This window comes from Sphaerodactylus townsendi, linkage group LG16 (assembly GCF_021028975.2).
Source record: "Sphaerodactylus townsendi isolate TG3544 linkage group LG16, MPM_Stown_v2.3, whole genome shotgun sequence".
In the NCBI taxonomy this organism is placed as follows: domain Eukaryota; kingdom Metazoa; phylum Chordata; class Lepidosauria; order Squamata; family Sphaerodactylidae; genus Sphaerodactylus; species Sphaerodactylus townsendi.
In genome coordinates this window covers 32829714-32844253 of record NC_059440.1, presented here as the reverse complement: position 1 = coordinate 32844253, position 14540 = coordinate 32829714, and the positions used below count along the sequence as shown (strand labels likewise).

At 49.7% G+C, this 14540-nt stretch overlaps 1 protein-coding gene across 2 annotated transcripts in view; it reads left to right on the top strand.

Annotated features, from left to right (window-relative positions):
• Positions 1–443: 443 nt before the first annotated feature.
• TMEM201 (transmembrane protein 201) overlaps positions 444–14540 on the top strand; it is a 32030-nt gene continuing 17933 nt past the window's right edge. For both annotated transcript variants that reach the window (XM_048518819.1, XM_048518820.1), the window contains exons 1-6: positions 444–814; positions 8716–8836; positions 9767–9961; positions 11739–11915; positions 12751–13121; positions 13816–14019. In XM_048518819.1, the coding sequence (XP_048374776.1) occupies positions 699–814; positions 8716–8836; positions 9767–9961; positions 11739–11915; positions 12751–13121; positions 13816–14019 (1184 nt within the window). In that variant the 5' untranslated portion in view covers positions 444–698. The remainder of the gene's footprint in view (positions 815–8715; positions 8837–9766; positions 9962–11738; positions 11916–12750; positions 13122–13815; positions 14020–14540) is intronic.

Here is a 14540-nt window from a genome sequence, read left to right as displayed (position 1 = left end):
AAGCGCTTGCAAACCCTGCAGAAGGCTGCAGCAGGAGGGGGTTCCTCCTCCCGCTGCAGATCTTCGTGTCGGGCGCTCGTGGTGCCTCCGCTCCGTCCCCGGAACTAACATTACCCGCCTTCGCCCGGGGAATCCAAACTGGCCGCTTGCTGAGCGCGGATTTCCGAGTCGTTAAAGGTCCCGCACGACCTCCTATCTCCGCCCCCCTCCCGCCATGAGATTCGTGCCGCGCCCTCACTCGACCCCTCGGGCTGCTCGTGGCTGACTCACGCCTCCCTCCTCCCTGCCGCGTGAGTCACGAAGCCGGCCTTTCACGCCGCTCCCCTCGCTCCCTCCTGCGGGGGCGCCTCCCCAGCCGCAGCCCCTCGCTATAAGTAGCCGCGCGGCTCGCAACCGGCGCAGACCAGGAGCCGCCGACACGTGTCCCGGGAGCCGTGGGGACGCGACGCGCGGACGGGCCGGAACGCCCCCTTCCTGCACCCCCTCCCAGGAGGGGCGTGGCTCCCGCGCGCCCTCGGCCGGCCGGGCTTTGATCCGCGCCGTTGGAACGTTCGGGGCGGCGGCGGCGCTCGCGATTGGCCGCGGCGCGTTCCGAGGCCTGCGACCCAACGTTCGGAAGGGGCGGGGCCTGTGACGCGGGGCCGCGTGCGGGATTCCCAGCGGCCGCGTCCGGCTGCCCCGAAGCGCTCTGTGCGGCGATGGAGGGCGTGGGCGCGCTGCTGGCCGGCTGCCCCCCGGCCGGACTGGCGGGAGGCCTGGGGGTGACCGTGTGCGCGGCGGCCGGAGGGGCCTGGCTCTACAAGATGGCCCGGAGGTGAGGCGCGGAAGGGGAGGGGACAGGCGCAGCAGGCCGGGCGGCTTTCTCCCGTGGGGGGCGGGGGAGGCCTCTTTGTGTCTGGGCTGGAAGTGGGGGGGGGGCTGTGCATGCACGCATAGACACCTCCCCCCCCCCGAGTCAGGAATGGTCGGTGGGAAAACGAGGAGCGGCTCGCGCTTGCATGCCCGGTGGGGGTCGTCACGCTGCAGAGGGACTGGCCAGGGCGATCCTCTGCAGAGAAGGATTGCGCGGGGTTGTATTGGGAACACGCTTAGTGGGCGGGAGAGGGCTCCCTGAAAGAACTTTGAAATGACCCCGGTCTTGCAATCCTGCATGAATCTTTGACGGGGGTGTGTCTTCCGATGAGAAAAAGCAAGGATTCGTGCAGAGGTACAATGGAGAGCCTCCTCGAGTGGGATATAATCTCATTCCGAAAATGCCGCCCAGTCGTTCAGAGGGGGCCATCGAAGGAAGGAGGGGCGCCCACGTGGGGAGGGGTCGGCTGTGACTCAGTGGGAGAGCCTCTGCTTGGCATGGCGGGGGGGGGGTCCCCAGTTCTGTCTCTGGCATAGTGACAGAACTGCCTGCTAAAAGTGTCAGGCAGTAGGTGATGGTTAAGACCTCCACTTGAGACCCTGGAGAGCGGCTGCCAGTCAGAGTAGGCAATGCTGATCTTAAGACCTTTGTGGGGAAAGGTATAGGATTTACTTTGTATACAGAAGGTCCCAGGTTCGATCCCTGGCATTTCCTCTTCACAGAGATCAGGTAGTAGGTGATGTGCGAGACCCCCTACTTGAGACCCTGGAGAGCAGCTGTCAGTCAGGGTAGGCAACACTGACCTTGAGGAACCCATGATTTGACTCAGTATAAGACAGCTTCATATGTGCATAGGACCACTGCCTTCTTGGTTGATTTTATTGCAATTTGCTCATTTCCTTTGCCGGGGAGCTCATTTCAGAGGCTGCCCCAGCACTGTTAGATCCTGGCCACACCCCTGCGAGGGGTGGCAGTGTGGACGGAGAGTAACTTTGAAGATTTTAATTCTGGTATAAACGTATGTATTCTGCTTATACCGGGGGATAAACAAGATGGTTAGTTTGTGTAAATTCCCACCGGGGTGTTTTTCTTGCAGCAGCTTGGCCACAATAAAGTTAAAATGAATCTGCCATGAGCCCAATTTGAGCATTCATCGACACTTCCAACACAGAGGGTCATTCCGCACATGCAGAATAATGCACTTTCAAACTGCTTTCAGTTCTCTTTGAAGCTGTGCGGAATGGCAAAATCCACTTGCAAACAGTTGTGAAAGTGGTTTGAAAATGCATTATTTTGCGTGTGTGGAAGGGGCCAGAAAGTTCGGGGGGGGGGGTTCCTCCATTTGAGGTGCCACTACCAGAAGGGCCCTACTGATTATAACCAGCCATCCTTGCTCTGAAATTTGGGAGGACAGCAAGACGGCCCTTCTCAGCTATTATTTATTTATCTGGTCCTTACCCAATGATGCTCGGGGAGGTTAGCGACAGCACTTTCATCCATTGTTATATAAAAACAATGATAAATTAAAAATTAAAATAATTACACAGTTAAGAAAAACCTAGAGTAACTAAGATGGCATATTGATATTATTATTCGTTGCCATGTAGTTATCTGCCACAGAATCCTGGAAATTCTGGCCAGGGCTACTAGGAGCACGGTACCTTCACACGATGCTCAGAGTTCCCAGGGAAAGAGGACACAACCATTTAAACCAGTTAAACTGGTTAGCATGAATATGCTCTTTGAGAGATCAGTGCAAACCGTGTTAGGCACTCTCCTGGTCTCTGGTATCATGCAAGGATTTCCTAATGAAAATAGGTGCAGGGTGGGGATGGGGCTTTACACTCAGACCACGTGCATGGTTCACACATGCAGGAATGTTAGATTAGTGTGCAGGAGAATAATATTTTGAAATGCACTGTACACATGTGTTATAATAAAATCTGTGCCATTGGAAAATCAGAACAGCTAGCCAAGACATGCTCGTGCTTCTTCACTGTTTTGCAGCATTTTTATTCGAGGGGAGTCTTTTTATGTAAAGGGGAATAGGTGTGCTGGAGCCTGAAGTGGTGGTCCCACCTCAGGCCCCTTCCGCACAAGCAAAATAATGCGCTTTCAAACCACTTTCACAACTGTTTGCAAGTGGATTTTGCCGTTCCGCACAGCTTCAAAGAGCATTGAAAGCAGTTTGAAAGTGCATTATTCTGCATGTGCGGAAGGGGCCTCAGTCTCTTGCAAGGGTACACCAGACCTTATGCACGTCTGCTTCATTGCCTAGTGAAGGGCTCTGTGGACTAGCAACTTTTGTGGATTTAAAGCTGCAATTAGATTCTGATTTCTGTGTATGTGTACCTTTGCATGTTGTTTGTGTGTGAAATGAGTTTTCCAAACTGGTTCTAATGTGCCACAATCTCTGCCAGAATTGTCACCATGTTCCTATATAAGTAGCTGGATCCAGAGTTCTCTTATTGTTTACAGGTGATCCCAGCTGTAGCTTAGAGCCTAAAATAACTGTCAGATACCTGTGCCAAAAGTGATAAGAGCAGGGCAAGTTCATTTGCTAGAATTGAAAATTGCTATTTTTTGCCATCAAGTTATGGACAACTTATGTGGCAAAAGATCTCCAGAGGTTATTTGCTGTTGCCTCTGCATAGCAACCCTGAACTTCTCTGGCGGGCTGCTATCTAAGTACTAACTAGGACTAACCCTGCTTTGCTACCAAGATGTGACAAGATCCGGCTAGCCTGGGCCATTTATGTCATGATATAATGCTGCTGGTCTCCCTAAATGACCCCCTCTTGAATTCCTGCATGAATCTTTGATCGGGGTGTGCCTTCTGATCAGAAATAGGCTCAACTAGAGCAAGGACTCATGCAGAGATACAATGGGGAGCTTCCTCAATTGGCAGCTGATTCTTCCTTCTGCATCAGAAATGATTGAATTGGGCATGATTTCATATGTGTGTTTAACCTTTTGATAGATTTACTGAAACGCCTGTGGGTACAGGTACTAAAGGCTGTTGCTGATGTATAATTCGTGACAATAGACTTTAAAAGAAATAGTGCTTGGATTGTCTTTTAAAATCTTTATGAAAACCTTCTCTCACCCCTCTCTGCAGCTGATATATTTGACCTTGGACAAGGGAAATACATTGAGCAGAAAGCAAAGGGTGTGTTTTCTCTGGCCGGTTTTGTGACTGCAGGCAAAGGAATTAGGCATGTCTTTTTCTAGTGTATCTTGGTGGAATGCTAAGAATGTGATTCTTTGGGGGCCATTTGCACCCAACGGCTCTCACACCCTCCAGTCATGACCTGATCTTAGGTATGCCGGGACTCTTGTTCAAAACATCCCACAGCTATGATAAGCTAAGGCATGTTTTCACTCTACATTAATGTCAACGGGCGCACCAGATTCCTTTAAAAAAAATATGTTTACTTAGAGTATTGAATTTCCTGCTCTGTGTTTCTGCCAGAGTCACTGATCTGGGAAAATGCATGAACATCATGCAGAGATACCATGGACAGCATCCTCAAAGAGCTGCTAATCATTGGCATTTTAGCATCAGAGTTGTTGGATAATCCAGTTGGTCCGTATGCTGCAGCAGTTGAAAAGGAAGCCAATTCAGAGCAGTGACTCATACAGAGATGCGATGGGCTTCCTGCTCACGTGTTTACTCCTTCTTTCTTTTTTGAATTAGGGGCCCTGTGAGGTAGGTCAAGTTGAGGCATGGTTTCTTGTCCAGCTGTATCTGGCATGTTTCAAGACCACGTGTGGACCCGAATCAAGTTCTTTCTAGTCGCTGTCTGTGTTCATTGGAGTTCAGTGAACTTCTCTAGTCCTGCGCTAGTTATTCCTCCTTGGTGGTGGTTTGAGGCTCAGAGTCAAGTGCAGTTTGAGGAAGCTCAGAACTTTTATGCGGAACGGAGAATGCTTCCTAAATCAAAATTTATACAACTTTCAGTGGCCTATGAAGTTCAAGCAATTAAGTGAAATAATTAGCTGCTGCATAATGGTGGCAGGAACCCTTCTTTATGGAGACATAGCTCTACTAATAATTGACCGTGGTGGTTAAGAGGAACCTCCATGTACAGGAACATTATACCTTTAAATAACCAACGCTACAGCAAAACTGTCCCTTTCTCTCTGATTTCCATTTCCCACCTTCAGGGACATAATGCCAGTCTAGACAAAGATGGTGGCGGGGAGAATCCAGCAAAGCAATCCTGACAGTTCATAAATCACTTGATTATCCTGTCTGCCACCCAAACCCTCTCCTTAGTGGGAGTGTATTGTTTGGTCTTCATTGTGTCTGTAAGTTCAGGGGATCAGTGGTTCATTAGGCTATATTTTAATACCCCTTTCCATGGCAACGGATATAAAAGGGATCAGCAAGATGGTGGGGCTGGAGATTTTAGCTATGAAGTCTGGAAAAGGGGGCACCAGGGAGATCCTTCCCTCCCCCTAAGATTGATGAAAAGGTTCACAGCTTCATCCTCGGTTTATGCACATTTTGTCTCACAGACTGGAGCGTCTCGCCAAACCTGCATTTTGGTATCTTAAGAATGCCCGGGTTAGTAGGTAAACCTGTGCTTGGATTATACCACTTCGGGCTGCAGGTAAAAACTGTAATTGCTGAACATTCCTGTGCCAAAATTACCTGCAGGTAGAAAATTAGTTTCCCAGAGGGAAAAACCAGAGAACCCTGCTCTTGACCTCTCAGTTTCTATGTGAAGGGCATTTGTGGGGTGGGGACTTCCATTATTGGCCTGCATGTACAGTTTGAAGTGGTACTGCCCTGACAGAGGCAGAGGCAGGATTGGTTAAAATCCCCACTGAACCATGGAAGCTAATTTGGTGAGCATGGATTGCTTTGCTTACCACCACCCACCTGCCATTGTGTAAGACTCAGGTTGGTGGCTTTGCAGAGGTCATAAGAACATAAGAACAAGCCAGCTGGATCAGACCAGAGTCCATCTAGTCCAGCTCTCTGCTACTCGCAGTGGCCCACCAGGTGCCTTTGGGAGCTCACATGCAGGAGGTGAAAGCAATGGCCTTCTGCGGCTGTTGCTCCCGATCACCTGGTCTGTTAAGGCATTTGCAATCTCAGATCAAAGAGGATCAAGATTGGTAGCCATAAATCGACTTCTCCTCCATCAATCTGTCCAAGCCCCTTTTAAAGCTATCCAGGTGAGTGGCCATCACCACCTCCTGTGGCAGCATATTCCAAACACCAATCACACGTTGCGTGAAGAAGTGTTTCCTTTTATTAGTCCTAATTCTTCCCCCCAGCATTTTCAATGTATGCCCCCTGGTTCTAGTATTGTGAGAAAGAGAGAACAGTTTCTCTCTGTCAACATTTTCTACCCCATGCATAATTTTATAGACTTCAATCATATCCCCCCTCAGCCGCCTCCTCTCCAAACTAAAGAGTCCCAAACGTTGCAGCCTCTCCTCATAGGGAAGGTGCTCCAGTCCCTCAATCATCCTTGTTGCCCTTCTCTGCACTTTTTCTATCTCCTCAATATCCTTTTTGAGATGCGGCGACCAGAACTGGAGAAAGATCGCGGTCTTTTAGCCCAAGCAACCTTAGATTTGTGTGCAGTCGGCCTAATGAACTTCTTTGTGGACTAGTAGCTTAGATGGGAACCTTTGCAAGGCCAGACAGAGGCAGCTAATGTACATTAAGAGATCTTGAGGTCCTAGCCAGGGAGCAGCTGAAAAGGAAGACTGGCGCACTCTCCTGTTGAACGGTGTCTGTTCCTGCCTTCAGTGTTTTGGTTAACATCCATCCATTCATTCAAGGAAAACAGCTGCAGTGAGATCTGGCCGACAGAAGATTAGGTTGCTGCAGATGAAAGTTGCAGGCCTTGTTTCTCCCAGCTGGCGTCAGCTGGCGCTTTGCACGCTGATGTTGCCAACAACTGTCCTTCAAAAGAGCCCTTGTGGAACGTGGGGAGAAGCCAGGAAATAGGAGAGGATTCTTATGTTGGTCACTTACGTCCCAAAAAGGATGAGGTCCAGTGGCTGGTTCTATTTTCCAGGTCTTCTGTTGGGGCTGGCAGTGTCTTTGCTTGAGTCAATTTTGTTGGCTCTTGTGACGGCCTAACAGCCATTTATCGTCCACCTGAAATATTGTAGCTTTCATCCCTTCCAATTATATGGCAAGTAAGGGTTCAGTGATAATGTCTCGTCTGATCTTGGAAGGGAAATGGGATGGGAGACCACCTAGCTCCAGGGTCCCTCTGTTCATCTCTTGCCTTGAAAACCCTAGGGAATTGTCGTGTCGATTGCAATTTGTAAAGCATGTTCAGGGTTTGAACCACCTCACATTTGATCGCTGAAGTTCCTACAAATGCCCTGTAACCTAGGGCCAGGGTTATTGTTCCCCAACCAGTTGAAGATTAGTTGCAAGGCTGGAGGCCACTTTGATGCAGAGGCATAGTCTGAAATGGGCACTTCTCGGAGACGTTCCCTGTTGGCTTTGCACGGCAGATGGTCCAGGATGGTAAATTCTCACCTCCATGATGTCGTTGGATGCCACAGTTGCAGATTCATGGCCGTGAGGTCTGAAGCAGTCATCAACTGCCCCTTTGTCGACACCACCTCAATGCGCACGGAGAGAAATCCCATCTGCCGTGCATCTGCTGTGCAAGTGTTCATTCCAGCACATGGCCAGGCGTCCTTCACAATGAAGGCCCTCTTCTCCCCCCCTTTCAAATACACAAAGCCCAATCGTAAGTTAAAAGAACTGCTTAATCACAGCTGGCTGTAATTTATATCTTGGGCCTGTTGTTGTAAGGGTTTCCACCCTGGAAAAGGTTTAGAATTAATTTAGAATTAGGTCCCAAACGATCCCTCCTCAATCTAAGATGATATTGATGAATCTCTGGCTCTGTATCCTCCTGGACATCTGCACGCTCTTTTTTGTCCTTATAATTTCAGATTCTGGGTGTTTCTTCTCCCCTTTATCCAGTTGCAGGAATGGAAGCCTCTTGGGTTGCTAGGCAACCATTAGGCTGTAAACCACTTCCAGGTCAGTGTGCAGCAGGAAGTGTGGCTTGACGTTGCCAGGCAACAGTTTCCTCATGGAGGGCTATGGGAGTCCCTTGGGGTTGTTCAGCAACCTGGCAGCTCTCCCTTCTAACCATTTATGTCAGCTGTTCGAGGGCAGGGTCTGCAGTTGCCTAGCAACTCCAAGAGGTTTCCTTCCTCACATCTTGAGGTAGCCTGGTAACCCCAGGACATGGTCACAGGAAGAGGAAGTGAGTAGGGAGGGATTGCTGGGACAACCATAAGATACTCCCATTGAATGTGGTGGGGATCTGGTTGCCTGGCGACCACAGGGCATGCTTCCTGAAGGCTTCTGGGCTGTGGTTAATGAGGGGAATATGATACCCTTCCATTGTTCTTCCTCTTCTAGGCTGGTTAATATTTTTGGTGTTTCCTTATAATGTGCAGATCTAACATCTAGTGGGGGGGGGGTTTACACACAAGGAGGTGTCTCTGCACCAAGGAAAGCTCCCAGAGAGCTGCAGCCAATCAGGATAAACCATACTGAACGTTGCAGACCAATGGGGCAGCTTCTTATGGGGAGGGGACATAGTTGAAGGTTAAACCACCTGCTTTGGTACAGAAATTCCTGGGTTTAATCCTCAGCATCCCATTTAGAGGGAAGACCTTTGTTATCGAGAGGTCCTGGACAGTTGAAATCAACTCTGTTGAGTTGGATGGACCTGTGAATTGACTCAATGTAATGCATCTTCCTATATTCCTGTATTAAAACGTGGCCTATGCAGCCATCTTCACTCTTAATGGTCCTGGGCCCTTCCTCCTGAACAGTATTCTTCTCTTTGCCTTTGCAGGAAGAAACCCACGCACACAACTGTGAACTGCTGGTTCTGCAACCAGGACACTGTGGTGCCTTATGGGAACCGCAATTGTTGGGATTGCCCCAACTGTGAGCAGTACAATGGTTTCCAAGAGGTGAGTCATTTCCCATAATCCCCCTTGGTGAGGGCCATTCTCTCCAAATGGAAATCAAGGGCCAGTTCTCTGCCTGGCTCTGTGTGTTTGTGAAAAAGGGGAGGGTCTACTTGTAAATATATTGCCCAGAGATCATTACATTCTTGAAGGCTTTTTGCCTTTTGAAAAGTTGAAAGGTGAATCTGGGATTTCGAAAGTTGAGAGGTTTATTACCTGTAGCTTTTTTAAAAAGTGGTTACAGCTTTACTGGAAAGGAATAAGTATAGACTTGTGCAGTGGTGGGATCCAAAAATTTTAGTAACAGGTTCCCATGGTGGTGGGATTCAAACTGTGGCGTAGCGCCAATGGGGCTGGGCGGGGCACGATGGGGGCGTGGCTGGGCATTCCGGGGCGGGGTTGTGGCAAGGACGCAGCCGCTGCGCCGGTCCTTGGGTGGGAAACGAATGCACGCAGGCGCAGGCTGCCACGCACGCTGGTGCACCTCCTGCTAGACTGCTTCAAATTCTGCGCGCTACTGCTGAGAGGAGGGGCTTAACTAAGGCAAAAATCACGTGGCAAAATCACCAATTAGTCACTCCCTCACGGCACTCACAAATAATTAGTAACCTACTCTCGGGAACCTGTGAGAACCTGCTGGATCCCACTTCTGGATTTGTGGGTAAGAAAGCAGCATGCTCTCCACTGCAGCACACACTCATAAACACACAACAACTGTGTTCATTTTAGCCCCAAGCACCACCACACTCCCTTGTGTATGACTTGCCCATGCTCACCAAATTAGCTTCCATGGTTTAGTGGGGATTTTAACCAGCCCGACACTACATCATGCTGACTCTGAAGGCTTCACCTTGTAATGTGGGTTCTGCAGGACGGCTGCTGTGGTAATCTTGCTGAATCCTGATCTTGCAATTCTGCCTGATCTCTGGACAGAACGGCGATTACAACAAGCCCATCCCAGCTCAGTATATGGAACACCTGAACCACGTTGTCACCGGTGCCGCTGCTTGCTATGACCCCACCAAGCCCCAACAGTGGGTGAGCAGCCAGGTTTTGCTCTGCAAGAAATGCAACAGCTACCAGACCCTGAAGATCAAGCAGCTGGCATCCTTCATGCCCAGGGAGGAGGTATGGATCCGTTTTGGGCAAACAGAGACAGAAGGGTCGAACAGCTGGACAAGAATGCTGGGGAGTTGGGTGGGTCTGGAGGTTTGCGCGCACACACATCCCCTTTTCAAAAGTGGTTCACTCTTTACAAGAGACAGAGGCAGCAAGAACCAAATTTGGCCTTCCACTTTTCTTCTCCTTTCTCCCCTTCAACATACTCTTGGGCCCCTTCCGCACATGCAAAATAATGCATTTTCAAACCACTTTCACAACTGTTTGCAAGTGGATTTTGCTATTCCGCACAGCTTCAAAGAGCACTGAAAGCAGTTTGAAAGTGCATTATTCTGCATGTGCGGAATGAGCCTTATATCTCTTGGCCACTTTCTCTCAAACCGGTGTGAGACTAAAGACTCTTTATCCTCCCTTGTAAACAGCAAGAGATGCTTTGGCAATGCCTTTATGCCCTGTGGCTGGTCGCTGTTCTACAGGAGAATACCTCAAAAGAACTAAGCGACCAGGTGGAGCGAGGCAAACTGTTTGATCCTGTATTGACCTAAATTGTTTATGCCTTCGTGATAAAAAATAACGTGAGAAGTAAAACGTTTGATGGTGGTTTATGTTAGGCCAGTGATGGCGAACCTATGGCACGGTGCCAGAGGTGGCACTCAGAGCCCTCTCTGTGGGCATGCACAAACAGAGTTCATCATGTGGGGGGGAAATCGCCCCCCCCCCCACACACACACACATCTAGGTTGGCCTGGGCCACTGGGCTCGATTATTAGCATTAAACCTAAGACCTAGTTTTGGGGAAGCAGTGTAGGTAACCCTGTTAAGCGCTGTTAAACCCCACTGATTTTCATTTAAAGAACTAAAGTGTGATCCTTTACCTGGGAGTAAGCTCGGTTGCTGGCAATGGAGCTTGCTTCTGAGTAAACCCTCCTAGGGTCATGATTCACCTGTTCGAAGAGTTGCTTCAAAGCAAAGCCACCGACTACTACCAAGCTTACCCCCGAGTAATGCACGCCTCAGAGCCAACCATTTTTTCTTAACTAAAACCTCAGTATTCAGGTTAAATTGCCTTGTTGGCACTTTGCGATAAATAAGTGGGTTTTGGGTTGCAGTTTGGGCACTCGGTCTCAAAAAGGTTCGCCATCACTGTCTTAGGCTCTCAATATAGAATTAAACATTTAGCCTCTCTCCATCCGGTTGCTTATTTCTTTTGAGATATTTTGTCACCGGTGTGGCTGCTTTACGTTTGGTTCCAATTCTGTTCTGCAGGAGCTAAGCCAGACTAAGACTTGTCCCCCTTTTCAAATTTTTGTGTGTGTTCAGTAGTGGCATAGCAAACTTTTTTGTTTCATAGAGCCACCCTCCTGTTTCCATGCCCTCTTGGCAATTTGGGCAGCCTTCTCTATGCCAACCCCCCTACCCACCACAATCTTTCCTTTTATTTTTCATTTTTCTGCCTGTCTTCTTTCCCCCCCCCCCCCCCACAAGCCTCCAGTACAAACTCCATTTGAAAAATCTGCCCCACTTATTTCAGATGCCACAGCTACAAGGAGGCCGTGATTCCTCCACGGCAGATTAACACAAGGGGCTTTTTGTTCCGGGGCTGCTGCAAGAGAATGGAGTTTGCGGCCAAGTGCGCTTGGATATCTGGAACCTTTTTCTCTCAGTTCTGCTTTTGAAAGGGAAGAATCTGGCTAGTAGGGTTGTAATTTATTTTTCCTCACAAGTAATAATGGGTGGCCTGGAACTGACCTCGTCTCTCTGCTGTTCCTCCCTCTCCCTTGGGCAGGGGAAATACGACGAGGAGATTGAAGTGTACAAACATCATTTGGAGCAAACCTACAAGCTTTGCCGCCCCTGCCAAGCTGCCGTGGAATACTACATCAAGCACCAGAACCGGCAGCTGCGGGCTTTGCTGCTCCGCCATCACTTCAGTCACCGGAAGATGGACCACTCCTACATGCAGGTGGGGGCACCGAACTAACAGCGTCCGTTGTTTCCTCCTGGAATCTGGCAGTTGTTTGTGGGAACCCTGGCGAAAGAGAAAGGGGAGGGATCTTCTCAGATCCTAGACCAGGGGTGGGAAATTATTTTTTCCATGGGGCCACATAAGAAACAGAAAATATTGTGGAGGGCCGGGCCAAAAGGCAGGGGGGGCGAGGCGCTTTTGAACGCCCCGCAGAAGCCGGCAGCCAAGGCAACCGGCTTCTGCGGGACTTTCAAAGACGCCTCGCTCCCCAGCACGGCAGTCTTTGGAGGTTTTTAAACAGAGGCTGGATGGCCATTGTCAAGGGTGTCTTTGATTGTGTCTTCTTGCATGACAGGGGGGTTGGACTGGATGGCCCTTGGGGTCTCTTCCAGCTTTGCGATTCTATGAAAAGCAACAGTTTAAAACTGGGAAATAATCAATGTAAATAAGGACCACAGGAGGCAGTTTGATCTTTTAAAGGTGCACTGCGAATGTAACCCCACCCATTAAAAACTAGCAAAACAGTATGGGAAAACCTGGTGGGAAAAACTTAAATTCTTTCCCTAAAGCAGTACATCAGCTGCAAACCAGGAGAGCAGCAATGGGGAGGTTGCAGTCGATCATCTGTAGTCGAGGGGCTGCTACTAAAGAGGCCTTGCCCCCATCAGTTGCCTGCTTCCCTTCTGAAGGGGGAAGGCTCCTGGGGATGGGTTTCTGCTTGAGATCTCACTTTTCACGCAAGATCAGCTGGTCGCACCATTTGCACTCATGTAGATGCTGGAGGTCTCCCCCGTGTGGTCTGTTTGCAGCTGAAGCCATTTCTCTTCCACAGAGTTTCTATGCGGCTGCCTCCGCAGCCTCCACCACCACACCGATCCACGTGTTAGCACTGCGTTTCCTGGCCTTCCTCAGCTGTGCCATCCTCATCGCCATGGGTCTTTACGGATCGGGCAACCCTTTCTCCCCTGGGCCTGCGAGCCCTCCTCCGTCTTCACTGGCAAGGAACGGGAGTGAGGCAGCATCCCCCAGCAATGGAACCCTGCTGGAATTCCTGGACTGGCGAGAGATGGTTCACCTGCTGCCGGATCAACTACTAGCGGCACTGAGTGCTGTCTGGACCTATGGGAAGAACCATCAAGTGGCGGTGGTGGCCCTGGGGCTGACCATGTGCATCTTGGCCATGTTGTTAGCTGGACGCATCAGGTACGTGGGCTAAGGGGTAGGTGGAGTGTCCATGAACTGTGTTGTTTGCGATGCTTCAAACAAACAAACAAACAAACAAACAAACAGATTGGCTTATTGAATTCCAAGCATCGCAGCTGTGGTGGTCTCTGTTGAATTATTAATCCAGATGTAATCAAAGCAAATGGGTCTCCATTCCCTTTGGTATTAACTGGTTTTTAAATACCCATATCCCACGACTGTCTCCCAAAATTGGGGCACCCTGTAGCTTACGGCGGAACAGGTAAAATAAAAATGAAATACCCAGTCGGAAAAAACAGGGAATCCTGAGAAATTTGGGAAAGCCAGAATAAAACCTTAAAATAACGTTGTGAACAGAAATGTATTGAAAGATTAAGCAGCTCAGTATTTCACGATGTAACTTGGAAAACTTAAAAGATCAATACCTCTAGCAGCATGAAAACACAACAAACACCCTGTGAGGTGGGTGGGGTTGAGAGAGCTCTGACGAACTGTGACTGGTCCGAGGTCATCCAGCTGGAGTGTGCTGGAGTGCACAAGCTAATCTGGTTCACCAGATAAGCCTCCACAGCTCAGGTGGCAGAGCGGGGAATCCAGATTAGAGCGCACCTGCTCTTAACCACTACACCATGCCGGCTCTTACATTGGCTCTTGGTTCTTACACTGACTGTTTCTAACCCTTTCCGCCTCCCAGGTTGCGCCGAATCGATGCCTTTGCCTCGGTCCTGTGGCTATTGGTGATGAGCTTCCATCTGGCCGAGAAGTACCTGCAGGCCGACACCCCCAGCTGGCTGGACACTGCAAAGTTTAGCACAACGTCCCTGTGCTGCCTCGTGGGCTTCGCAGCAGCTGTCGCCACCAGGAAATCGACTGGCCAGCAGAGACCCCATTCCCGAAGGTCAGAGCTAGAACAGTGACTTTGGGGGGGAGGGGTACATGCAGAAAAATCCAGGCCTTCATTACCGTGGAGTGTCTCTCCTGTTTTTAACTTTTTTGGGGTTTCCCCCCTTTATTTTTTCTTTTTAACTAACTGTGAAGGATCACTCCCAATGGTTGTAGCATCAAGCCCTGGATACATTGGTCCGAGCTCTCCCAGGTGCTCCATCCCACCCAAACACTAAAGCTGCATCTTCTCCCTACAGACTGCAACTCCAGCAAAACATGTCCTCTTTTTTTGCCGCTTCTGGTTCAAGCGATTTGTCTGTCCTCCCTCCCTCCTCGCCTCCGCTTTTGCTCTCTGCGTGTGTGCCTGTATCTCGCCAGCTTGTCCTGGAGGGAACCCCCTCATCCTAAGCAGCCAGGCCTCTTCTTGAGCGCTGCCGACTCGAAGCTGCTTTGGAACCGTTGATTCGCTGCCGTTGCTCGCTTTGAAGAACCGCAGAAATTGTGTGCATGTTTCTATTTCATTGCAGGGCTTAG